Genomic DNA, 27,153 nt, shown 5'->3' with positions numbered 1-27,153 from the left:
AAGGATACAATGTTTGCCTTTCTGGTGAATAACCTATACTGCTTTTACAGCATTGGACTCTGATCATTGAAATTGTATTACTCAAGTGAAGAGTGCTACCGTTACTCCTTCAGATAATGTGCATTCCAATCATGTGTTCAACTATTTCAAGTACTTGAGCCACCTCCTGAACTACAGATTGCTTATTAAATGTTTAATCTGTATGTCTATGGGTCATTCCCAGGTGTGGGGGGGTGACCACTGCAGACTTTGTTTAAAAAATTATAATATATTCAATAGAGAACATGTAAAACATTAGCCTTATTAGTTCTAGAGTTGTTGGTTCTTTAAATGAATTTGGAGTGTCATATTGTTATATCTTTGACATTAAAGCAGGAAAAAATCTGAAAACGTGTACTCTGACGCAATGTTCTTTCTACTTCCAGAGAGCTCATAATATTGCTAAAAAAGTCCATACAAAAGAGACCATTCACAAATCAATGAGGACTCATTTCAGAATTGATCTTATCTGATCTTATTCATAAGGCGGCCTGTGGCGTAGTGGTTAAGGTAAATGACTGGGACACGCAAGGTCGGCGGTTCGATCCCCGGTGTAGCCCCAATAAGATCCGCACAGCCGTTGGGCCCTTGAGCAAGGCCCTTAACCCTGTGTTGCTCCAGGGGACGATTGTCTCCTGCTTAGTCTAATCAACTGTACGTCTCTCTGGATAAGAGCGTCTGCCAAATGCCATTAATGTAATGTAATCTTCATAAATTATGTCTTACTCATGGGTGAAGCAAAATACAAATAATAAATGAATTGAAAAATCCAATGTAAAAGGAGAACAAGGAAACAGACCCAGCAGACATACATCCTTTTACTATGTGTGTGGTGTAAACTAATGTTGAATGAGAAACACTCTTATCACACCCACACCGCAGGGTGTGTCTCCATAGGGTTGTGTGAATGGAGACTATTAATACCCCTCACACTTTTCACTGCTCACCAGTACACCATTCCAAAAGTCTGCCGTGGCAGTCGGGTGCTTAACAGTATATCAAGATTTTCACGTCGTCTGTCTTTACTCGAGCGCCACACAACGCTATTTTGGATGGCGGACATGACTAGCCAGGGGCTTCTACCTACAGTTGCGGAGGAACAGCCCGGTGCGGTGACTGAAAGGAGCCCTGCGGAAGTGGTCATGTGGCAGGGACGGCCGTGTGCCGTCAGCGGTGGCTCTGGAGCAGGGGTGCACGATAAGGGCCGATCCGTTTCAGGATTTCGTGCCGACTTCTGCTCTTATTAATTGATTCAATCATGTCTTATCTGACGTGTCTGAGTACCGGCTACAGCTGCAGACTGCAAGTGTATCCTAACGATTTTACTGTGCTCAAGTACTAGGCTTGAACCAGGGTCATTTATAGAGCTGTCAGGAAATTAAAAACAATGCAGTCGGTTGGAACAAAAACCAGTACGCAGACCGGCCCTCGAGGACCGGTGTCGTGCAGCCCTGCTCTGGAGGAACGCGCCGGTGGTCAGAGAGTAAGCGGAATGCGAGGTTTATTCGTTTTGGGAAAATACGCTACTGAGGTGGATAATTGGTTACCGGCGCTCTTAGGAAGAGGTAGAGACGCAGAACGAATCTTTGTTCTCTGTTTTGCTCTTCGTTCACTGTATTTCTTTGGCTTTAAAGTTATCCGTGGTGTTGTCTTCGCATTATTTATGCACCTCGTGTGCGCAGGGTCAAAAATGATTCATCCTCGCTTAACACCCTGTAATACAGCCTCTTCATTGAATTTTAAACCCAAAATCAATATTATTCATGTACAAATTTTTGATTTTGTAACTACACGGTTAAAAAATCAGCGCAACAGGAAAAAGCTTTTCATTTACAAACCCGCCCAAGTGCAAATCTGACCACAGCCGCATCAGCAAATCGGGAGGAAGCGGCACGCTACTCGTCTTAGAATTGTGTAAGAGTATTTAAACGCGCTGCATTTCACACCCGGCCGTATCCTGGTCACAAGGCCTTCCCACACCCTCCTTTCCCCAGACATGTAGTTCATTCAGTGAATGCGAGGCGGTCGCGGTTAAAACGCACGACACAGGCCCCGTTCAGGCTTCCTGGGCCGGAGCGAGAGGGACCTCACGATGGGGAAGTGAGGCGGGGCGGGGGGATAGTGACACATGGCTCTGTCCTTCAGAGGTCGGTTCCTCAGGGTCGCCGCTCTTTCCCCCCCCCGGGCCCTGACAGGCGGGAATGTCTCAGTCGTTGCCATGGCAAAATGTTAACGAGCCCTTCGGTTCCAGTGCGGGAGCGGCGGAATTCCGAGCTCGCCCCGGAGAGCTCCGTGGAGATCGTGACGGAACCCTCGGCCCTGGGTCTCCAGGGAAACGAGAATCGACCAATCCGGTGAGTCAGGGTGGCGAAAAAGGAGTGCGAGCGACAAGCTAAGACTTGCACTTGGAGAGCAGCGCACTCTGACTGATGAGAAACGAACAAACGCACGACTGTACCTCACCCTGTACCCCTACACCCACAGTCCTGGTGTAGTTGTACGGCTAATGCCGTCAGATCTTTGAACAACCTGTTGCTATTTATTTGCACCGTTTACAGGCAGGCTGTGGACAGGGTTGGCTCCTGACTCTGGCTGGGAAGGGCATGTGAGAGCCGCAGAGCTCTGACCCCTGTTCTCTGCCCCCAAGAGCTGCCATTGGGGTTCAGCTCTCTTCGGTTTCCTCCTCAGCCTGCTGTTGTGGATGTTAATGTGACATGGCACTGTTTCGTGGCTCCTGGCTGGGCGCCGGGTCTTTAGCGTGTAACGTGATGGCAGTCGGCAGACATTTCGTTGCCTGTCCGTGTCCGTGCTCATGTATGACGCGGTTATAACTGGTTTGAGTCACTATCGTCTTGCACAGGGGTTTTCACACTATCCTGGGAAATTACTGTGCAGGCTGCTTTTCCTTCCTGGCACTGATAGAAGCTCTGAATCGTAATGAGCTGTTCAGTGTCCTTAATTAGACAATGTCTAATTACGGTCACACCATGTTAGAAATAGCTGTAGAGGAAGCTGGATTGCAGGCTGAACTGCAGAGCAAAAGGCAATGAGCCAAGTATATGGGAAAAGTACAGAATTGGTTTGGGGCTTTATTTAGCCGTATAGCCTATGTATGTATGTATTTCCAGGTGGAAATGATGGAGGAGGATGCATTGAGACATATAATGAAACGGTTCCTTACGGCAGGGCAGCGATAAAGCAGCCCGGGTCGGTCGGTGAGCACAGTATTCTCTTGGGTTCAGGAAGCACTCAGGGCCCTGTTCTGGATTACCGTCACCATGACGATGTCCAGCCCGTGCTGTGAATGCGCACTCAGTCCACAGTCAGAAGGATAGTAATGACAACATCTTCCTCTTTCTGTGTCCTGCTCACAACCTCAGTTCAGCTCATAGGACAAGCTGTCCATAGTCTTTAGCTAACAGCACATTCTTATAGCTGTAGCCACAGCGAGTGATTGTTTACGTATTGATTACGTACTTGATTAAAAAAACCTTTAATCTTTCGGAACAGCATGAACAATTTACAATTTACAGTATTTACAGTGATGCATCTGAGCAATGCTCTGACCAGTGTTCCAGTCTCATGAATTTCATGACGAAGTAAGCACTTCGAGGCTGGGCTATTCATTTTCCCAAAACAATCAGCAGCGTTCTTCGTTGATTGACCGGGAAAATGGTTTCTGTCTAAAATTGTAATGGCAGTTCATCACAAAAGTTTGATGTATCTGTGAGAATACATAAAACATTTTTGTGCTTAATTTTTTATCATTGATTAAATCTATTAGTTGAATTAATAGTTGCAACCCTACTTATACCGGTCTATAACCAACAGCACGTGTGTTGTGTGTATTGAGGAGAAGGCTGTGTGCAGTTTCACTGCGTGGGATGGTGTTGTCGATGTGTAAGTAGGGGCTGGTAGTACTTAAGGCAGCTGGTCCAGTCCTGCAGGAAGGACATCCCATTCCGTAGTACTATCCACCCCCCTCAAACGGAACATTCAGGAATGATTCAGATAAATTCCAGATCTGCTTGGCGGATTGAGTGAGTGCCAATCCCTTAGGCTGTTTGGTGATGTCACCCAGCCCTGCAGTGGGGCACACATTGAACACACTCTTTCTCTCTCTTTCTCACGCTGTCTCTCTCTCGCTCTCTCTCGCTCTCTCTCGCTCTCTCGCTCTCTCGCTCTCTCTCGCTCTCTCTCGTTCTCTCGTTCTCTCTCGTTCTCTCTCGTTCTCTCTCGTTCTCTCTCGTTCTCTCTCGTTCTCTCACTCTCTTTCACTCTCCTCGCCTCTCTCTTTCTCTCTCTCACTCTCTACACCTCTCTTTCTCACATACCCACTCGGCTGCTCTTGTTGTCTTGCTTTCTCTGTCGCATTCTTTCAATCTCATTCTTATTTACTCTCTTGCGCAGACACTTGTACAACCAAGCACACAATCGCACACATCCACTCTTAGTTACTCTTTGGCTACACTGCCCTTTGTTTGACAAGCCCCTCCTCTCATACACTGTAAATACAATAGGTGACTTTGATGAGGAGAAGGGCTTGCTGTGTGCTGGTACTGTGAGTGTTCATATAGAGGCCTGTATTGCAGCAGAGCTGGGTAACAAATCCAACGTGCTGGTGTACCGAGCCAAAAGAACAGTCATTTTCCCGCTGTCCGAGTACTTACGGACTGCAGTGTATGTGCCTGCTGAAGGTCCATAGAACTTGTCAAGCTAATGTATGTTTGTCTGTCCGGATGCACTGACCTTGTTGAAGCTGTTTATTCTCATTCAGCGTTCCGGCTGCAGTTTCATCGGAAAACTAAAGCAGCGACATACGCAAAACAAAACAAGTCTGTAGATATCCCCAAATGAACTGTGGGGATAGACAAACGGCTGCGACTGTATTCTCCATTAGTTCTACGGCCTGGCCTTTGAGCCACCTGAGGTCTCTGCAGCCTCTTCCGCCCTCAGGGTTGAAGGAACGTGGTGTCGGTGCCGGACGCTGCCAACTGGTTCTGACCGGTACGGTGACCGTGTGCCAACTGCCTGTCTGCGGGTTTGTTACCAGCCAAGTCCCTACTGAGACTTAAAAACCAGACCGTAGAGTACCTTCTCAGTGTGTGCCTCTCTACACTAGAGGAGATGGATTGTGGGTAAGCCTTTGCAGGGGGCCATTATTTCATAGTATTCTAGATTACATTACATGTCAATTGGCTGATGCTTTTATCCAAAGCGACTTACAGTTTATTTTAGACTAACCGGGAGACAACCCTCCCCTGCAGCAATGCAGGGTTAAGGGCCTTGCTCAAGGGCCGAAGGGCTGTGTGGATCTTATTGTGGCTACACCGGGGATCAAACCACTGACCTTGGGTCCCAGTTATGTACCTTAACCATTACGCTACAGATTACCAACAGCAAACCCACTGGGCCCTGTGGTTTTTCTGGCTGGGGCTAGACTGGACACTGGGCATCCTAACCACTGTCAGGAAAGAGTGATTTTAAACACTTGGCCTTTCAAAGAGGTAGTAATATCACAGAAGCCTCAAGGGGTCTACCAAAAAAATGACACTGGAACTTTGTCTGATATATTAAAGTAATTCTTTATTGTGGTTGAAATCTGCATGCGGGCATGTCACTGAGTTTGTACTGGGACCTGGTGGAAACACGGACCGCAACTGAGACAGATTGACACATTTTAGCATTTCTGTACGGAATTGAACTTGAACTGAACAGGAATTGAAAGCACACATGTATGTGCACTCTCTCTCTGTCACACACACACACACACACACACACACACACACACGCACACACGCACACACACAGCTGCTAATGCAGTGCTGCGGGGGGGAGGTGGTATTAAGAGATGGAATTAGAGCGAGATTACTCACAGAAAGTCACGGTTCCCCTGCTAGAACAGTGCCATGAGTGCAGCTAGGGCACATGCAGCCGGCTTAGTGATGTGATGTGCGGATACGGAGATGTGGTGGACAGATGTGATCGCTGTGAGGGATTATACAGCGGGCTGTGAGTGCATCTCAGAGCAGCCGTCTCACTGTGGCTGAAACTAATAACAGTCTAGGACTGAGATTGGCCACACAGTGTTGAGACTGCACTGTCTGCTGGCTGTTAGGTTGATGGGTATGGGTTATCTGGTTCTTGTACTTATACTATCCCAAGATGCACTGCTTCATTAAAGGTACAATAGGTAATTTCGGACTTCGAACAGTCAAGATAGGAATAGCAGCAACAGACACCTTCAAACCACAACACTGTTTATCCCTCCCCCTTTTCTCTGTAAACGCACTGATGTTGAAATGCCATTGGCTGTGGCAATTAGAACCAATTTCCAACCATTGAGCTTTAATTATTGTACAGTTATACAATGTTTTGGTACAGAGTGTTGGGCTGTCAACTGTATATTTTGAAACCCGAATTTAAGGACTATAAACACAGGCAGAGGTGAGTCAACATGTCAGTAATCCTTTTTCAATGATAGGAAGGGATTTACAATGGTCTTGTAACAATGTTTTAACACAAAAATCTTACCTATTGTACCTTTAATTATATACCTGCAAATGTATCATATCAAAAGCCTTGGATGTTACCCTGGAGAGGGTGTCAGCTAAGGATAATTATTTAAATTGGGTCATTCCATGAAAAATCTACCAGTGGTGTGGGAGGTGACCACTCTAATTTTGCTCAAACTTTGTGTAAATGTTCTTAATATATTCAATAAAGAACATTCTAAACATTAGCCTCATTGGATTTGTCATTCTAGAGATATTGTCTCTTAAAACACGGGGGCGGGGGTGGTACCCAAAAAGTCACTCGCTAGAATGACCCAATAATTATAATAAATAATAATCGTAATAACAACAGTACCATCCAGTTCAGCTGTGATGAGTGTTAAAGAAGAGTTCTGGCACAACGTTGTATGCAGAACCTCTAAAGCACTCTCTCCAGTATTTTGTGCCATGTATTATTTGATGTATTGCTTGGCGCAGAAGAGGTTGGCTCTTGAATATGAAGTATCTTAAAGGCCTTTTTAATGGTATCATAGTGTGAATATTTACATTTCTAAACACACTGCTTGTTTTTGCTTGTTTGTAAATGCAGGCAAGTGTATAATGTGTGCTAGTATAATGTATTTAGGATTGAAGGCAGGGCATTAAATGACCTTTTTTCAGCCGATGGCCAGAGTGGCGTTTTCAACATTTTATCAGCTACTTTAACTGTTACAGTATAACACAGCCTGGTTGGTTACATGCTGGAGTGGCTGCTTGAGTGAACATTTAACATTTTACCAGTATTTGGCTGGTGGTCGGTATTGTTTTCACACCCTGCAAAGGTCATTCAGGCTCTCTCAGAATTTTTAAAGCAACATAAAAACACAATTTTACTGTCGTTCTGCTCCTGTCAGACAATTGCATTTAATGATCAATAATCAAAGCCAAAATATATATATATATATAAATAAATACAAAATTCTGGTTTGATATACATCTCACTCCCTGTCTGGCCTCTTGTTAAATTACTTATTTTCAAGTACTGTTGAATTTCTAATTGTGTATTATTTAGCAGTAGAGCTAGAACTTCTGCGTTTGTATAATTTTAGTAGCATTTCAGTTTATCAATTGGCTTGACTGAATTAGATTTGTTTTATGCTCACCATATTGAAGGGGACATGACAAAGGAACTTTTCAGTTAAGTCATTTTTAGGTGTTATTATTTTTTATTTGCAACAAAGCCTAATAAGAAATAACCAATGGAGGTGAAAACATTTTGAAGAAACTGTATCTAGGTTCCTCTACAGTGTGAAGGGCTCCTATTCTCTTGTGCATTTTCACTGGGTGCAGCTGGGCTCTAGAGCTCCCCCTTCCTGCCAGAAATAAAAATCCAAATCTGCGATTTGTTCGTTTTCGTTTTCTGGAAAGTCGAGTCAGACTTGAAGAACTGTGGAGAATTGCCCTGATGTTTAAAAACAGAAAAGAGGAAGTGAATTTGAATGAGCGTGAGCGTGTGTCCCTCTGTCTGTCCCCCCTCAGGAGTGCGCCATCCCGCTGCAGCTGACGGACACGGTCATGGCTCAGTTTCCCTCGCCTTTCGGAGGTGAGCATCGCCGGCGCTGCTGCACAGCTTTATTCATCTCTCTCTCTCAAATGAAACATCCAGAATGCTTTATTAGCATGAAATACGTTTGTAGATATTGCTGAAGGGTACATAAACGGGAATAAGAATACGAATACCAACAACGTGAAATACAAACGACATTGTGCTACCGACAACAGTGCAACAGTGTGGTAATGATACTAACTCAGTCTCTCTGTCCCTCTTTCTCTCACACACTCCCTCCCTCTCTATCTCTCACACTCCCTCTCTATCTCTCACTCCCTCCCTCCCTCCCTCTGTCTCCCTCTCACACTATTGGTCTCTCTCTCTCACTCCCTCCCTCTGTCTCTCTCTCAGGGGGCCTGGATGCCTGGGTTATCTCTGTAGACGAACGGGCCAAACATGACCAGCAGTTCCACAGCCTGGCCCCCACGCCGGCCGGCTTCATTACAGGTCAGCACTCTCAGGGCTCTGCCATCGACCAGCTGGACTGTCTTTAGAGAGCGCGTTTCACCTCAAATCCCTTAGCCCTTCTATCTGCCTCACCTCATCAGTGCATAGCCCTTTCTACGAAACGCATGGCCGCCATTTTGCGCCAGAGCCCAACCCCGACTTCTAATTGTGCCGGTACATGAAAGTAAAACATTTGTTTTTTGATGTGTTTTTGAAGTGATGTCCAGGAAAAACGGGCGGGGGAGGAAGTAATGCCGCCTGTTGGTGACTCACTCCCCGCCTCTCTGTCTCAGTCTGACTGAGCTCTCTGTTTATGCCCTGTGTTCCACACCAAAACAGCTTTAAAAGAGGTCCACACAGACTGCTTTCCTCTGGCTGTGACCTCATTGACACCCCTCCAAACCCCCCAGCTGCAGTTCTGAATGCAAACTTGACTACATTTTAATAAATAGTTGATTTGCCTGCAGAGGTCTTCGTAGCTACAACTTCCACCCTGTGATGGTACATTTTGACTTTTGAACTAGAACTAGAGGTAAGATTCGGTGAGAGACTTCGACTTCGACTTTCATTTTGAGCCATCTCTTGAGGAGACACTACTGGCCGTGTGTGTTTTTACCAGTTAGTACAGTAACCAACGCTAAGAGCTGGTCGTGGCTGTCACTCTGTTTGCATGAAAATTACGGAGGCCTGTCCCAGCCAGCTTCGACTGGTGCTTTAGAAATACAGTCCAAAATACCTTATTTTACAGTTTATTTTATTGGGGCATTTCTTTGCCCGGTCATCCAATTTTGTAGGGAAATTCTTGTTTTCCCTGTGGTGCAGAGTGCATTGCTTTGGCTTACCCCTTCCTTGCCCTCCTGACACACCATGGCTGTATACAGCCGGAGACCTCTGATTGGTCAATCAGACTTAAAGTCAATGCACAATTTGCTTTTTCATCCGTTTAGTCAATTCTCAATAACCTCACAAACTAAAAGTATGTATTCCTAAAAGACTTCTTCACCTCGCTGCCTGTGTGTTTGGCCCATGTGGTTTCCTCGGTGATATGTACGCAGAGGAACTTAAAACTGCAGTCCCATTGATGCCAGTTGGGGCGTGCCCCCCCTCTTTCTTCCTGTAGTCCACAATCGGCTCCCTGGTCTTGTCGACGTTGAGAGAGAGAGGTTTTTCTGGCCACCGCTGTACCAGGGTGTTGACCACTCCTTTAGGCCGTCTTGTTGTTACTGGTCACCAGGCCCATCTCTGTTGTTCACCTGGTCGGTGTTGTGTGTGGCCTCACAGTCATGAGTGTACAGGGAGTAGAGGAGGGGGCTCCAGACACAGACATGGGGGCTCCTGTGTTGAAATTTAACACTGGTGGTGCTCGATTCGTTCCCTCACAACACTGCATCGCGAAATGAGCCCGTATCACCTGTATGTTGTTGCCACTCTACTGACTTGCAGCCAGGAGATCTGGCTTCTGTGAGCTACTTTTGCAAGGCTGGAAAAAATGATTTCCTTTAGTTCCAGACTTTCGGTTTGACACACACTGCGAACCGAACAGTCTTGCTTTAATGCTGTTACGACTTCAGTCGTAAGTTTTTGTGTTTGCTTTTGCTTATCTTTGCTGCTTGCACGATTCTTTGATTTCCTTCCAGTTTGCCCAGATTGGCTATTTCTGTCTCCAATTCCTTGTTTGAAAAAGCTGCCATTTTACTGTCACCGGTAGAGACTTGTTCTTCCAACTAGCTTGCGGATTTATGGATTGAGAGAGCTTTGCTGACTTCACTTCTGTGACTGTTTTTTGTTTGTTTGAATTGTCGTCTAGCCCCATTAGATTTGTTTGCTGATCGGATTTTGTGTTTGACCCTGGCCTTATTCTATTCCACTGATTCTTGCCTGAGCCCTTTGGTCTGATTGCCCCAGTGTGTTTTGAGTGTTTGACTTTGGTTTGTTCATTTTGACTTTGACTCCTCTGTAATAACAGTGGTCATGTTAACATAACTAAATATTATGCAGAAAAAAGTCAAACTGCGGGTGGGAAACATACTGGGTTTTATAAATGCAGATATTCTGAGGCCCTTATTTAAGATTACAACAGGCGATGACCCAGACTTGAACCACAGCAAAATAAACAATCATGTTTCTTTCTTTTGGTGTCTGATCATAATATTTGCACAGCTGTTGCTAGTGCTGTAAGTTTCAAAGCGTGTGAATTAAAACATAAATCACTCCTAGGGTTTAAAAAAAATATTATTAGCCCGTGTGGCATTTTGACCAGAATGCTAAAACATATTTTGTATCTCATTTCATCCCACTTCTGTTACAAGTATCATAAAATGATGAACAACATTCAGTAATTGTATTATTCTGAGTTGCTGTAATTTCAGAAATTTCAGTTTTTTTTTCTTTTTATTAAAATGGAAGTGAATTGGTGTAAAACTTAATTTCCTACATTGCAAAGTTGCAGCATTCCATGGGCTAGCATGACCACTGAATGCATTGAGTATATAATAAATGTGTGCTGTGTATTCTGTATTGGGGGGGCCTTCCCGGCTGCGTGTTTTCTCTTTGCTGGAGGGTGAATACGTGCGTCTCGCCCTCTGTCTCCAGGTGACCAAGCCAGGAACTTCTTCCTCCAGTCTGGCCTGCCTCCCCCCATCCTCGCTCAGATATGGTGAGCCCCGTGACCGGCCTGTAACTGACACAACATCCCGCAGTGAGACTCTAATACAGTGACACTGTCTTGTCACAGAGCCCCCTGCCCTGACCCCCTGCTTTGTTCTTCAGACTAGCACTGCTGCTGCTAACATCTAACACCGTTACAGTGACTGTTTTCCTGTCTCATACCCACGCACACACACACTGCTGAGAGATGCTGATGCATCTCTCTCTCTCCCTCTCTCTCTCTCTCTCTCTCTCTCTCTCTCTAAGTATGCATGTCCTTCTGAAGCCGGGCTTTCCACTCTCTTTTTCTGTGTGTGCTCTTGGTGTTTTGGCTGTGGGAGTTTCAGGCAGGACAGGCTGTGTTCTTTGCAGCGGTCCTGAGTTGCATTGTTCCTCCTCTTAGTTTTCTCAATGGATTTTGGTCACCCTGACCACCAATCCGCGTCCCTGTGTTGTTCTTATTCTCTCCCTCCCCCCCTCTTTCTCTGTTTTCCTCTCCCTCTTCTTGCCCTCTTTCTCCCTCTCCTCCCCCTCTCCCTCTCCCTGTCTCCCTCTCCCCCCATGCAGGGCTCTAGCAGATCTTAATAATGATGGTAAGATGGACGCCCACGAGTTCTCTATCGCCATGAAGCTGATCAAGCTGAAGCTGCAAGGTCACCCCCTGCCCCCCTCGCTACCCCCTGCCATGAAGCAGCCGCCTCTCCCCCTGCCCCCCGTCCCACCCTTTGGTAAGATTCTGTGTCTGTGTGTGCGTGTGTCTGTGTGCGCATGTGTCTGTGTGCGCATGTGTCTGTGTGTCTGTGCGCACGCTCTAGGGTCTTCCCTCTAGGGTCTTTCAGTGTACTTATCCCTGGTTATGGATAAGAGCGTCTGCCAAATGCCATTAATGTAATATAATGTCATGCGCATGTGTGCATGTGTCTGTGTCTGTCCCTCTCTGTCCATGCTTGCGTTTTCGGTGTGTATACAGTAAGTTGTGTATAGACTAAGTGTGTGCTGCAGGTGGGACAGTGTTTTGTAACGCAGGTGTTCTCTGCAGGCATGCCCGGGATGCCAGGTCTGCCCCTGCCTCCTCTGGCGGGAGTGGGCATGTCCCCACCCCTCCTGTCCTCTGGGCCCCCGCCCGTGCCCCCCATGGCCAACGGAGCCCCTGCCATGATCCCACCCCTCACCGGCTTCTCGCACACAGGTAGGGAACGCAGACGCACAGACGCGCACACACAGACACACACACACCCGTATGGAGGCGCAGTCACCCTTACTCCTACACTCACCCTTACGCATACACACACCCTCAGAGATACACACAATACCGTACACAGGATAGTTCTTATGTTTGTTCAGTGCGTCTCAGTATAATAGGTGTGTAAGATGGTTCTCTGATAGTCTGTAATCTTTGTCCCTCTCTCTCTCTCCCAGCGTCTGCGCTCAACAAAAGCTCCTCTTTTAATCGTTCCAGTGTCTCCCTGCAGAAAGGCCAGTCCTTTGAAACTCCCAGGTGAGCCTTAGACCTGCCCCACCCACTAGTGAAGCTCGCTATTCTGCTATAATGCACAGACTGTATTTATCTGTGTGTGTGCGTGTGTACAGTACTTCGCAAAAGTCATAGGCATCCTAGATTTTTAATTTTTTATATTTATTTATATGCATTTTAGTTTTAATTCATTTTCAAAAAAAAAATAAAAAATGAAGTACATATTGTGTAATGGACACTGTTCAGATAAAAACTTGAATGAGGATTACCTGGATAGCCAGAACCAAGTGAGACAGCTAAAGTCTGCAGAAGAACTGTGGCAAGTTCCTTTACGTTTGGGACAACCTACCAGCCGATTGTCTTATGAAACTGCTGGACAGTTTTAAAGGCGAAGGGTGGTCTCACTGCTCTTTATAGCAAAATTTTCAATATTTCATATTTTTTTATATTTATTTTTGGGTGTGACTTGAGTGTGTGTATTTTTATAGCCGAGTGAATGTGCATGTGTGTGTATGTGTAAGAGCACTGTGAGAATGAATGAGTGAGTTCTGGGCATGAGTTCCACACACACCCGCTTAACTCAACAACTGTAACAGCGGCAAGCAACTTCCTCCCAGCATGCTCTGCTCTAGACAGTGAGCGCACTGTAAGGGTTAGATTAGGACACTGGGGGAGGATGACCTCATCACCCCCCCTGTAGTTCTGTGTGCAAAAGTTTATCCTTGAAGAACAGTGTAGCTGTGATCGTATGGCTTCTGACATTTCTCGTTGGCCTGATTTATTACTGTGGCACGGTGCTCGAAATCCGTTTGATAAAACCTCATTTTAGATTGTGGTGATTTGAGTGCGCAATGAACTCTTTAGTGAAACCTGAACACGTACCCAGGCTGCAGACCCAGCCGCAGACAGAACTTGTTCCAGAAGGTATTCCAGGGAATACCATTGCTGTGGTCACCACTGAGCTCAGGAACCCTCTCAAAGATCCCTCAGACGAAAGATTACTGGCCTCAGAATCATCTTTATGCACGTTTATGCGGTTCTGCAAAGCTTTTAAACTCTGCACAGAAAGTAGACTGTCTACACAAGCCACTCTGACCTATATTTGTTTCTCATTAAAAGAAAAAAAAGCAGCCAGCGGGTTTGCCAGTTTGTTTTGTTTCTGAAGTGCCAACTCATTCTGTCTGGTATGAAATCCTGACTGTGCCAGTGCCAAGCGTGCCTGGATAGACATCAGGTTGGGAAGTGCACACCAGCCAACAGCAAAATGCTGGTAAATTTGATCTGTGGCTGATAAGTTTGCCTTGTCTACCGGCCACTTTGGCAGGCAACCACCCATCACTTAGGGGTCCTTTTCTATCTTAAATATCTTGTTGTCTTGTAAAATAATGAAATTGGCTGGTGAATTTAGGGATGCATCGGCCACTGTGGCCAGTGTAGAAAAAGGCTAGTTTCCTGACCTGATATGTATAATGTCTCCTCATGTTGGAACGGCAAGTTCACTGAGCACCTTGCTCCCACCTCATGCCAAAGGGCGATCCTTGTGGAGAAGTGTCATTTGTGTGTTTAAAGACCCGCTGTAACGGAAGTTAGAGCAGCACTAGCTTCCACGTTATGGTGTATTGACGAGTGAAACGGATCTTTTGGGCGGATTTTCGATGGGCGGGAGTCTATTTGACATCAAATGAGGATGCCTGCCCATGTGTGAAAAGGACAATTTGGAGGGGAACAGAAAATTGACAGACATTTGATCAATGTGCACGCCCACTGGTACACAATGACAAATCTCGTAAAATCTCATTTTCAAGTGTCTGGAAAAAAACTTTGGTGTTCGCAAATATTACTTGGAAATTTTTTTTGGGGATATTTACTTTAAGACATATGGGTATGAAGAATTGACTAAACTGAGGTGAAAGTGAATGGTGTTTTCAGTCTGTAATGCAGTCTCCCGTGTGGAGCGCTCTGACACCGTGTCTCTCTCCGTCCATGCAGCGTTGCTGCTGCCCAGCCCCCCCCAGACTGGGCCGTCCCGCCATCCTCTAGGCTCAAGTACCGCCAGCTCTTCAACAGCCAGGACAAGATGATGTGCGGCCATCTCACCGGTACGCCAGCGCCCCCTGTGTGCGCCTTCGTGCCACTGCGTCCCGGTGGCTGAGGCTTCCAGGCTTTTACATTACATTACATTATATTACATTATATTAAATTACAGTAATGCCATTTGGCAGACGCTCTTATCCAGAGGCAGGTATGGGGGTGGGATGGTGAGGTATGGGGGTGGGATGGTGAGGTATGGGGTGGGATGGTGAGGTTTGGGGGTGGGATGGTGAGGAGGTATGGGGGTGGGATGGTGAGGTTTGGGGGTGGGATGGTGAGGTATGGGGGTGGGATGGTGAGGAGGTATGGGGTGGGATGGTGAGGTATGGGGGTGGGATGGTGAGGTTTGGAGGTGGGATTGTGAGGAGATTTGGGGGTGGGATGGTGAGGTATGGGGGTGGGATGGTAAGGTATGGGGGTGGGATGGTGAGGAGGTATGGGGGTGGGATGGTGAGGTATGGGGGTGGGATGGTGAAGTATGGGGGTGGGATGGTGAGGTTTGGAGGTTGGATGGTGAGGAGGTTTGGGGGTGGGATGGTAAGGTATGGGGGTGGGATGGTGAGGTTTGGGGGTGGGATGGTGAGGTATGGGGGTGGGATGGTGAGGAGGAGGTTTGGGGGTGGGATGGTGAGGTATGGGGGTGGGATGGTGAGGAGGATGTTGGGATCTGGGATAGCGGTCAGCATCTTTAGGAGAACAGAATGCAGGGAGGGGATAGGGGTAAGGAGTGTGGAGAGAGGGAGGGTCATCAGGGGAGAGGAGTAAATGAGGTGTCGGAAGTCTCCGCCAGATTGATGTCCTCCTTAGCCTCCCCAGAAGGCAGTGAAGTCATCCACTGTGAATGTTGCAAATAATTTATTATTTGGCCAATTATTATTATTTCTAATGTTACTTTCCATTTTATTGATAGTATGGCAGTATTTAGTAGAAATAAAAATTCTGTGATTATCAATTTCACTCTTTATTTAGAACAGAAACACTGAACTATGTGAAACATTGGATAACATGAAAAAAAATTGGATAGCTTAGTAAGAAGCCTAATGTGCAACCAGTGATTTAACAAAATATTAATCGCTCGGTGATTAACAATGTAAATGGTTGGAATTTATATAGCACCTTTATCCAAAGCAAATGTACAGTACAGTTTTTTGTTTTCGATGTATCAAGTCATAGCCCCAAAACGACGTATCGCCTTTCTTTACTCTTTTTTTTTTTTTTTTGTGTCGTCATACCTAATGTGAAAGTAAGCTTCCGATCTTCCTCAGCCACACCGATTGCTTCTGAGAAGAAAGCAAACTCCCTCCTATCTATTGGGTGTCGATATGACATCCACTCACCAGCAATTGTTGCAGCTTCCATGTGATTGGCAAAAACACGACACATGACCACATAAAAGAAGGAACGTTGTGTCAAGAACAGCCCTGCCTATTTCCATGTATTAAAAGTGCAGCCAGATGCAGTGGAGGCCGAGAGGTTACTTGGCTCCGACGCTCACCCACAAACTGCATGTGGTTTTTGCATCGTCACGTACATTCTTTCAGTTTGTCTTTGTCATGACCTCGTTTTTTAATTGGCCAGCCTAGTACATTTGCGTCTTTATATTTTTTTCTCTTTAAAACATTTACAAAACAAACTACTGGTTTGAAATGTAGAAAGGAATGAAAGGCCCTTGAAAGTTTTCTATGCCTGGGTGGAGCACGTCTCTTTCCCTTTTTCAGTTGAAATGTATGGATTTCATTTTTTGCACATGCTTAATGTGCGCGTGCACGTTTTCCCACCCTTTCTGTTTCTGTCATAGACCCTTACAGCTCCTTTGCGTTAAAGTGAATAGATGATAGAACTGTTCAAAAGGAAGTTCAAACTGACCAGGGGCGTTGGACAAACTATCAATGCAGTATTTCTTCACCCTCTACAGTGAAAAGCAGTAGATGTTATTTTTGGCTCAGCGATGCTAGGTGTTGCTGTAACACACTGCTATTAGGGGAGGTGAGTGTCGGTTGGTGGAGAGCGTAAGGGGGCAGGCAGGAGTGGCTCTCTTTTTGAATATCTACGTGCCTTTGTGGATTGTTTTGAGTTTTCTCATTCCGTTTTCTCTCTGTAGGGCCTCAAGCGAGAACAATCCTAATGCAGTCCAGTTTACCACAAGCACAGCTGGCCTCCATCTGGTGAGACATAAATCCTGTCTGAAATGCAGCTGCAGCAGCAAACTTGTATACACGCCCTACTGTATACTGCAAGTACACCTAAGCACTGTTCCGTGCTGACCACTACACACTGCTGTTCTGACCGCTGCTCCTCACTGCTGCTCTTAACACTGCTCCTCACTGCTGCTCCGACCACTGCTCCGACCACTGCTACACACTGCTCCTCACTGCTGTTCTGACCGCTGCTCCTCACTGCTGCTCTTACCACTGCTCCACACTGCTGCTCCGACCACTGCTCCACACTGCTGCTTCGACCACTGCTCCACACTGCTGCTCCGACCACTGTTCCTCACTGCTGCTCCGACCACTGCTACACACTGCTGCTCCGACCACTGCTCCACACTGCTGCTCTGACCACTGCTTCGTATTGCAGCTCTGACCACTGCTACACACTGCAGCTCTGACCACTGCTCCACACTGCTGCTCTGATTACTGCTCCACACTGTTCCTCTGAGCAGTCTCAGGTAAACCTTCCTCTTTGTTCCCTTATGAAGGAACCTGTCGGACATCGACCAGGACGGGAAGCTGACCGCAGAGGAGTTCATCCTGGCCATGCACCTGATCGACATGGCGATGTCCGGCCTGCCCCTGCCCCCTGTCCTACCCCCCGACTTCATCCCGCCCACTTTCAGGTGACAAAACACTGCCAGGCTGCTCTGGCTTATCATCTAATGCAGAGCAGTGCGTGCAACAGTCTATTTCACTCGACTGCACTCACTTAGCCATGGTGTAGCCACCTTAAGCTCAATGTAGCTGTTGGGCTCTTGAGCAAAGCCCTTAACCCCACGTTGTTCCAGAGGGATTTTACCCCCTGCTTGGTCTAATCAACTAGGTCGCTTTGAATAAAAGCGTCAGCTAAATAACTTATGTAATGTAATATTGCCTGTTGGCTTGAGTCCCTCCCTTTTACTGTGACTCTGACTCTGATTGTGACTCTGACTCTGATTCTGACTCTGACTCTGACTGATTGTGACTGACTCTGACTGATTGTGACTGACTCTGACTGATTGTGACTCTGACTCTGACTGATTGTGACACTGACTCTGACTGTGACTCTGACTCTGATTGATTGTGACTCTGATTCTGACTCTGACTCTGACTGATTGTGACTGACTCTGACTGATTGTGACTGACTCTGACTGATTGTGACTCTGACTCTGACTGATTGTGACTGACTCTGACTGATTGTGACTGACTCTGACTGATTGTGACTCTGACTCTGACTGATTGTGACACTGACTCTGACTGTGACTCTGACTCTGATTGATTGTGACTCTGACTCCGACTGATTGTGACTCTGACTCTGATTGTGACTGATTGTAACTCTGACTCTGACTGTGACTCTGATTGTGATTCTGACTCTGATTGTGACTCTGACTGATTGTGACTCTGATTGTGACTGATTGTAACTCTGACTCTGACTGATTGTGACACTGACTCTGATTGTGATTGTGACTCTGACTCTGATTGTGACTCTGACTGATTGTGACTCTGACTCTGATTGTGATTGTGACTCTGACTCTGATTGTGACTCTGACTGATTGTGACTCTGACTCTGATTGTGACTCTGATTGTGACTGACTGATTGTGACTCTGACTCTGACTGATTGTGACTCTGACTCTGACTGATTGTGACTATGACTCTGACTCTGACTGATTGTGACTCTGACTGATTGTGACTATGACTCTGACTCTGACTGATTGTGACTATGACTCTGACTGATTGTGACTCTGACTCTGACTGACTATGACTCTGACTCTGACTGATTGTGACTCTGACTGATTGTGACTATGACTCTGACTCTGACTGATTGTGACTATGACTCTGACTCTGACTGATTGTGACTCTGACTCTGACTGATTGTGACTATGACTCTGACTGATTGTGACTATGACTCTGACTCTGACTCTGACTGATTGTGACTATGACTCTGACTCTGACTCTGGCTGGTTCTTGTGGCAGGAGAGTGCGCTCGGGCAGTGGGATCTCGGCGGCCAGCCTGCTCGTGACTGACCAGTGGGTCCCAGAGGAGCCTGAGGAGGAGGACCCGCAGAATGCTGAAAGGAAGCTGCCAGGTCAGGGGTCAGGGGTCACAGGAACCGCATGTCATCCATACCAAGTGCTAAACGCATAGTGATAGGTTACTGGCTTCATGGTGCAAGTGAAGGAAATATTGAGCTGCACTGGAAACGCCAGAACCCTTGCGAATCCCACACACCGCTGCTGGAAATGGTCTTTTGGTCTAATTCTGTTGCTTTTTAAACTGCGCTGTAGTATTGCGGATTGTTGGGGGATTGTAGCGTTACTATTTTTGTTCTAATGGAGAGTTGTCTTGCCATCAGTAAGTCAAGTAATAATTTATTTAAAGCGTTTTTCTTAACACATGGTACATTTAAAAACAGAAAAGATACAGGGTAACAAAACATAATGCATAGTGATCGGGCGACAGCGTAACAGCCAGGCGAGTTGAACGTCAACGCCTCCCTTGGTCCTGCAGTGACGTTCGAGGATAAGAAGCGGGAGAACTTTGAGCGGGGGAACCTGGAGCTGGAGAAGAGGAGGCAGGCCCTGCAGGAGCAGCAGAGGAAGGAGGCGGAGCGGCTGGCTGCTCTGGAGCGGCAGGAGCAGGAGAGGAGGGAGGCGGAGAGGAGGGAGCAGGAGAGACGCCGGCAGCACGAGCTGGAGAAGCAGCTGGAGAAGCAGAGGGAGCTGGAGAGGCTGAGGGAGGAGGAGAGGCGCAAGGACATCGAGAGGAGGGAGGTGAGGAGAGGGGTGCCGAGGTGTGCTGAAGGGAATGAGGACGAGAGAGAGTGAGAGAGTGTGCGTGCGTGCGTGCGTGCGTGCGTGCGTGCGTGCGTGCGTGCGTGCGTGCGTGCGTGCGTGCGTGCGTGCATGCGTGCGTGCGTGCACGTGGGTGTGTGGGTGTGCGTGTTCGTGTGTGTGTGTGCATTAGTGTGGTTTTGTGTATGTGTGTGTGTGTGTGTGTGTGTGTGCGCGTGCACCTACGTGGGTGTGTGGGTGTGCGTGTTCACGTGTGTGTGTGCATTAGTGTGGTTTTGTGTGCGTGTGCGTGCGTGTGCGTGTGTGTGCGTGTGTGTGCGTGTGCGTGCGTGTGCGTACGTGGGCGTGTGGGTGAGTTGGTGTGTGTGCATGCACCTACGTGGATTTGTGGGTGTGCGTGTTCACGTGTGTGTGTGTGTGTGTGTGTGTGTGTGTGTGTGTGTGTGCATTAGTGTGGTTTTGTATGCGTGTGTATGTATGTATGTTTGTGTGTGTGTGTGTGCATTAGTGTGTTTTGTGTGTGTGTGTGTGTGTGTGTGTGTGTGCATTAGTGTGTTTTGTGTGTGTGTGTGTGTGTGTGTGTGTGTGTGTGTGTGTGTGTGTGTGTGCATACCTACGTTTGTGGGTGTGTATGTGCGCGTGCGTGTTTAAGGACGCTGTGCTTCTCCAGGCTGCGAAGCGGGAGATGGAGCGGCAGAGGCAGTTGGAGTGGGAGAGGAGCAGGAGGCAGGAGCTGCTGACCCAGAGGAACCGCGAGCAGGAGAGCATGGTGCAGCTGAAGGCCCGCAAGAAGACCCTGGAGTTCGAGCTGGAGGCGCTGGTATCCACCACCACGCTTACACACACCGCACCTGCACCGCAAGCTATGAAGAGCATCACTATTGACCTCCAAACCCAGTGTCAGACCTCAGCCTCCCGCTAGCACAGCTTAGAAACATTACTGTCAGTAATGGGGCGACACTGGCTCCCTGAGCAAGACACCTAACCCCCATTTGCTCATGATGAGCTGCTTGGTGCCTTGCATGGCAGCCAATCACCTTTGGTGTGTGTGTGTGTGTGTGTGTGTGTGTGTGTGTGTGTGTGTGTGTGTGTGTGTGTGTGTGTGTGTGTGTGTGTGTGTGTGTGTGTGTGTGTGTGTGTGTGTGTGTGTGTGTGTGTGTGTGTGTGTGTGTGTGTGTGAATGAGAAGCATCAATTGTACATTTAAATGCGGACATTTACCATTTCCTATCACTCATTGTTTCACTAAATCTTGTGTCTCGCCCTGTTCATGCTTTTTAAAAATCTTCCATAAAGTCTCCAGTTATATCTAGACGCTCATGTGAGGCCGTATCTGTAATCCTAAATGGAGACCCAGTGAATCCAGTAAGCAGACTGTCCAGTTTAGAGGGGGTGTGCTTAAAGGAGAGAGGTGGGATTTCTTCACCATGACACTGTGGAGATGATAAACTCTTCTTAGAAGAGAGAGGTTTGCTCACTCGTTCTTTCTGCCTTTTCTGCAGAACGATAAGAAGCAGCAGCTGGACGGGAAGCTCCAGGACGTGCGCTTCCGCCTGTCGGCTCAGCGCCACGAGATCGAGAGCACCAACAAGACCCGCGAGTTGCGCATCGCTGAGATCACGCACCTGCAGAGGGAGCTGCAGGTACTGCCCCGCCCGCACTGCCACACGCTGCCTGCAGGGGGGGCTCCACATCAGGGCTCAGACCTGCGTGCGTGTGTGTGTGTGTGTGTGTGTTTGTGCGTGTCTGTGCGTGTCTGTGTGTCTGGTGTGTGTGTGTCTGTGTGCGTGTGTGTGCGCGTGTGTGTGTGTGTGCGTGTGTGTGTGCGTGCGCGTGTGTGCGCGTTTGCGCGTGTGTGTGTCTGTGTGTGTGTGTCTGTGCATGTGTGTCTGTGCGTGTGTGTCTGTGCGTGTGTGTCTGTGCGTGTGTGTCTGTGCGTGTGTGTCTGTGCGTGTGTCTGTGCGTGTGTCTGTGCGTGTGTCTGTACGTGTGTCTGTGTGTGTGTGTCTGTCTGCGTGTGTGTCTGGTGTGTGTGTCTGTGCGTGCGTGTGTGTGTCTTGTGTGTGTGTCTGGTGTGTGTGTCTGTGCATGTGCGTGTGTGCGTGCATGTGTGCGTGAGCGCGCGTGCAGGTTTAGACTAATTTGATTTAGTCCAATAACATCTTACTGTATCCCTTGAAACTCCAATTCCCAGAATGTACTGAGGTAATGCATTTCAGCTTGGGGCAAATGTGCTGCCTTGACCTGTTCTCCATGCTGTACTTTGTGTCCCCCTGCATACATTTTTTGGCCCAACTAAGTTCTGTAGCTGATAAAAGTTCCTTTAGAGCAATAAATTTGACTAAATGTTTCCTGTGAGTTTTGATCGGTCACTTGGACTAGAACCACTCTGACATAATTTGTTTTCGCTCTGGCTTTCTCGGATGCAATGCAATGCATACCTCAGGCCCTTTCCGCCATCTCAGTGGGCTTTTTTCTGTTTGAGCGATTCTGCTCCAGAGTGCTCTGGTAAAGTGTGAAATACACTATGGACTCATTGAATATCTGAGTTTCCAGGTCCCTGAGCTATCAAAGGTGCCCTAAACCATCACTAACCAGCCACCATGTTTATTCTTCCAAATAAAAAATGCGCAAAATCTGCATTTTTCCTACCTTCCAGGCATCCATCGGTTTCCATTCCTTTTAGTTGCATAATGCATTTTTTAAGCACAGATTCATGCGAAAACTAACTGCCTAACAGCCTTGAAAGGACATATTTTTATATTCTGGAGCGCAGTAACTTACACAGCTGAAAGTCCAAGGTATTGACAGGACCTGATATGAGCTCCACCTGCAACAATACCAGAGCAGAAACATTTTTGTAAGACAAGGTTGTCCTGAATTTCTCCCAGGAATGCCCCTGTTTGCCCCGGAATCACGGTCCGGGACTCGACACGATGCGGCGTATCGATCTCTTTTCGGCCACCGGGGGGCAGGGTTGTAGCCTCAATATACTTGGGCAATTGAAATAAACAGGGTACAATTAATTGGTCACCAGATTGGGAAAAATCCGAAACAAATTCAAAATAAGAATAATAATAAAACACTTCCTTCTGCTAAGAGGTCTTGCCAGTTATTGAATCTAGTGAGACACTGATTTTTCTGAAGGAATATTACATGTTATGTTTTTTGTTTTTTTTGAAGTAGTTACGTAAAATGTCATTGTAATTGCTTCATTGTCGATATCAAATCACCTTTTGTCTATACTTGAACTGGTGCTATGATCATAAATGATTAATTCAAAATGCACAATTAAGACAGTAGTTGGAGGGACTTTTTCATAGCACTGTAATTGCGAGTGAATAATAAATGATTGGAGCCTGGTGTAGCTGGCATATGCTCTGGCTCTGGCTCTGGCTCTGTGTGAGTCTCCTCCTCTGTCTCCCCTCCCCAGGAGTCTCAGCAGTGGCTGGGCAGACTCATCCCGGAGAAGCAGTGTCTGAACGAGCAGCTGAATCAGGTCCAGCAGAACAGCGTGCACAGTGAGTCCAGTCTGTTCCCACCCGGGCATGAGATCATGTGACAACTGTGCTGTTCCACTACTTTAGTGTGCGGAGAGCTGCCTCATGCTCTGGGTGCATGTGCTGATTATGGAATATGCCATTACATCTACATGACATTTTATTTAGCAGAGGTCAGGGGGTCAGGAGGCGTTTTCTGTCCCCATTAAATCAATTTTATTTGGCTAACAATGCTAATGGCTAACCGGGACTGACCTATGCGTATTCAAGGCATGAAGGCTGGATGTGCCCCAAATTATCACACAATTTCTCGTGAGTAGCTGAGTGAACTTTGAAATGTTGACTATCCCTTTAACTATATGCAAACTGTACTAGTGTGCAATTAAAAAAATTGGAAGACCGACAATAAAATACTGTTTACAGGGGCATTGGGGAAAACAGCATACCGCTGTGTGAGTTAATACTCGTATACCACCCAGCCCTACCCAGGCAGATTTGCAGCTTGTGTGTGTGTGTGTGTGTGTGTGTGTGTGTGTGTGTGTGTGTGTGTGTGTGTGTGCGGGTGTATCGCAGCGTTTGCCGGTGTTTAAGTGGTTTTGTTGTCCAGGTGACTCCCTGGTGACTCTGCGGAAGTCTCTGGAAGTTAAGGAGTCGACCCGGCAGGACCTCCGAGACCAGCTGGATGCAGTGGAGCGGGAGACCCGATCCAAACTGCTGGAGATTGATGCCTTCAACAGCCAGCTAAAGGTACAGCCCACAGTCTTAAACTCCACTAAAGATACAACACACAGCTTTAAAAACCACTAAAGGTAGGCCCTCAGACACTGACACTCACAAACACCGAAACTGACAAACAAACACTCAAACTGAGATGCTGACTGACAGACAGATTGACAATGGACAGTCACTATGACGGACCTTTCTGCTGTCATCTCCCTGCAAGTGTGTGAGTGTGAGTGTGAGTGTGAGTGTGAGTGTGTGTGTGTGTGTGTGTCTGTGAGTGTGTGCGCGGAGAGTGCGCGCGTGTGTGAGAGAGTGTGCATGTGTGTATGCAAGCATGGGGGGCAGATTGAGATGGGGGGGAATGCGTCCTGTATCGTAGCTCCACATGATCGCATGTTCTACTCTCACTTTGTTTCTGTTGCCCTGCTCTTGGCATACTGTGACCAATCCCATCCCCCCATCCCCCCCCTCCCCTGGCCCCCTCCCCTGCCCCGCGGCCATCTCCCTCCTCTTTGACTTGGCTGTCCCTCTCTCGGCCCCACCCCACCTGCATCGCCCTTCCTGTGTGGGGGTCAGTCTCTGGGGCAGTTCTATCAGGACCGCACTGCCCGGATCGAAGCCCTGCGTCTGGAGCTTGCTCTGGAGGAGCGGAGGGGGCGACAGGTAGCCACCCACCCCCACCAGCCCCACTCGGCTCTCTGCTGCCACTCGCCCCCTGCTGGTGAACATACTGTAGTGCACCCTCATAGCTTTGTTGTGTTTCTTTTGTGAACTAATCTAAGTCAAACGGATGGGTCAAGGACTGACTTGGCTTATTCACTTTGCCTGTGTTGTTGTGTTGCACAGAGCCCAGGCCCACACCACCCCTTTCTGCCCCCTGGGGCACAGAGGGGCCTCACACCAAAACACGGGAGGGGATGCTGTCTCAAACTGCAGCCCGATAAGAGATAGGTTTGTCCGCCTGAGCTAAAGTCCCAGGGGTCTAATCACACTCTTATGAAGCCACAGGGGCATTCTGTAGTGTAAGTCTCTGGGCGCTGCTACGCCATACACTGTGTGCCCCTCAGGACAAAGTCTATGTCAGTCTAGAACTGTCAATCACAGGGTGGGGGGGTCGCTGGGCTCTACTAATTTTTAAACCGTAAAATCCAACAGTGCACCATGTGTAGGCAGGAAGCTGGGTTGTGGGCAAGTTTAATAATGCTCCTAGTAATGTCTCTTCACAGCAGAAGCAGAATTGGAGTGTTCTTAATCCAGGTAGAATAAAGTAACTCAAGAGAGATGATTGAAAGAAAGTTTGGTAGCTGGTTTGTCCCAGAGTTGTGTAGCTGCCTTAAATATGCATGCCTGCTATCAGCCACATTCCGCAGTATTATTGCATTGTATGCTTGGGTTATATGGTATAATCTTTTTCATACCCCAGTATGCTTTCTAAGCAATACCCCAGTATATGACATTACTGCCATTACTGGTATTTTTCATTAACCATTAAATTATTCCATGCATACAAGATTATTAGTTCCATTGACAATAATAGTGTCAAATGATCAGCTGTCTTATCAAAACCCAGTAGATATCAGTGGTGATTCTTTCCCTGGAAACTTTTCACGTGGCCTGAAATTGGGATGTTTATTACCACATCTGGTATGATTTTTTTTTTTTTTTAAAGCTGATACGCCATGTTATGTGCTGATTATTGTTATTACGCTAAAGACACATTTGATGATTGTCAATATGGTTTATTGCGTTGCTGTAGCTTAATTGAAATGGAAAATGGCTTAAATTCTGGAAAAAACAAAAAAAACTGTTGTGGCCAGGCCAACCAACTATTCACCTACAACCTGCAATCCATTACCCTATGTAATGCATATGAAATCATAAGACCAATCAGCATATGACCAATCAGCATCTTGCGAAAGTGGGGCTCTAGCTTAATTTTAGTCAGCATAACCATTAGCCTGTGTCTGTGGTTTAGACTAGTTTTGTTCTACCTCTATGTGCCCCGCCAAACCCCTGTAGCCTCTGGCAGGAAAGCATTCCGATATAAGGAATGATGCCCCTCTGCTTTCTTCCTGTCAGACTGCTTATTCAAAGTTGAATAAAAGATAGCCCCTTGAGATGAAACCATCTCATTTTCGAGGGGGTCCAACAGGACGAGGACTGCTTCCTCGACATTGTCCATTAGGAGGCGCTGTACTGTAGTCAACGCTATTTCTGCTGAGTGTCCATGTACTGCTCTTCCAAAATTCCGTCAGCATATTTAAGTGTTGAAGTGTTGTCATTTTGATGCTGTAGTTTTAATTGATGTGTTTTTGAGTTTGAGACTGTACTTCGGGGATGAGAACTGCTGGTTTTTCACCCTCCCTTTACCTGGGTGTTGGCTGTGAAGACAATCTTGCTAATCGGCCAATCAGTAGCACTAATTACCCAGGACCACGGCTGGATTCGGCGTGTCATTTCAGAGTTGATGATCCCTACTGTACTTCTTGACGTGACGTGACTGTGACTTCGTCACTAGTTTTGATGTGTAGTTTTGCTGATGTTGTGAGTTTGAGACTGTAGTTTTGCTTTACATCCTGTGAGTTTTTGGATTGAAGTTCTCCATTCAGTCATTATGGATTCTGAAATGGCTGATCAATACTTCTGGTAAGAGCAGCCATTTTCATGTCAGTTAGTGGCTGTAAGAACTAACAGAGCTGGGCTTGTGTGCCTTGCAGTCTTTATCTTATAGGATGTTCATCTATAACCTACTAGGAAAGACCAGCAAACACAATCCTTGCAGCAAACACAGTCTTTCATTACTAGAAACTGTGACTTAGTGGTCCAATTTAGTATATCAAAATAGCCTGACTTCAGATGATGCTCATTCAGGAAGCAAAGTTTAGTAGTTTAAAGTTCAAGCCTTCATGAATGTAATGGCTTAACTCCTTCAGCTTCATCCGTGCTCTGTCTCACTTGTAAAAGCTTTCACATTGCAACTTTTTCTTTTTAATTTGCATACCGTGTGCACAATCTGATTTTGAGTCTGTTGCTTTAGCCAACCCCAGGATTCAGTGTTGCTGAATTGAAAGTGTGGTTTTTGTTTCTGTGGTGCTGAATTCAAATGGCAGTTGTCTTCTTTGATGCATGGTGGGTGGGCTTTGTG

The 27,153-nt window shown here is 46.9% G+C and overlaps 1 protein-coding gene across 1 annotated transcript in view; it reads left to right on the top strand.

Annotated features, from left to right (window-relative positions):
* The first annotated feature begins 2,071 nt into the window (after window positions 1-2,071).
* itsn1 (intersectin 1 (SH3 domain protein)) overlaps window positions 2,072-27,153 on the top strand; it is a 51,289-nt gene continuing 26,207 nt past the window's right edge. The window contains exons 1-17 of the mRNA XM_061233928.1: window positions 2,072-2,393; window positions 8,073-8,136; window positions 8,494-8,589; window positions 11,182-11,245; window positions 11,803-11,963; window positions 12,275-12,424; window positions 12,655-12,733; window positions 14,699-14,808; window positions 16,902-16,965; window positions 17,499-17,636; window positions 18,968-19,080; window positions 19,503-19,765; window positions 20,457-20,606; window positions 21,288-21,428; window positions 23,219-23,306; window positions 23,893-24,032; window positions 24,585-24,729. Coding sequence (XP_061089912.1) covers window positions 2,241-2,393; window positions 8,073-8,136; window positions 8,494-8,589; window positions 11,182-11,245; window positions 11,803-11,963; window positions 12,275-12,424; window positions 12,655-12,733; window positions 14,699-14,808; window positions 16,902-16,965; window positions 17,499-17,636; window positions 18,968-19,080; window positions 19,503-19,765; window positions 20,457-20,606; window positions 21,288-21,428; window positions 23,219-23,306; window positions 23,893-24,032; window positions 24,585-24,729 — 2,119 coding nt within the window. The 5' untranslated portion in view covers window positions 2,072-2,240. The remainder of the gene's footprint in view (window positions 2,394-8,072; window positions 8,137-8,493; window positions 8,590-11,181; window positions 11,246-11,802; window positions 11,964-12,274; window positions 12,425-12,654; window positions 12,734-14,698; window positions 14,809-16,901; window positions 16,966-17,498; window positions 17,637-18,967; window positions 19,081-19,502; window positions 19,766-20,456; window positions 20,607-21,287; window positions 21,429-23,218; window positions 23,307-23,892; window positions 24,033-24,584; window positions 24,730-27,153) is intronic.

This window comes from Conger conger, chromosome 3 (assembly GCF_963514075.1).
Source record: "Conger conger chromosome 3, fConCon1.1, whole genome shotgun sequence".
In the NCBI taxonomy this organism is placed as follows: domain Eukaryota; kingdom Metazoa; phylum Chordata; class Actinopteri; order Anguilliformes; family Congridae; genus Conger; species Conger conger.
The sequence above is the reverse complement of the archived record's forward strand: the minus strand, read 5'-3'. Positions and strand labels throughout refer to the sequence as shown.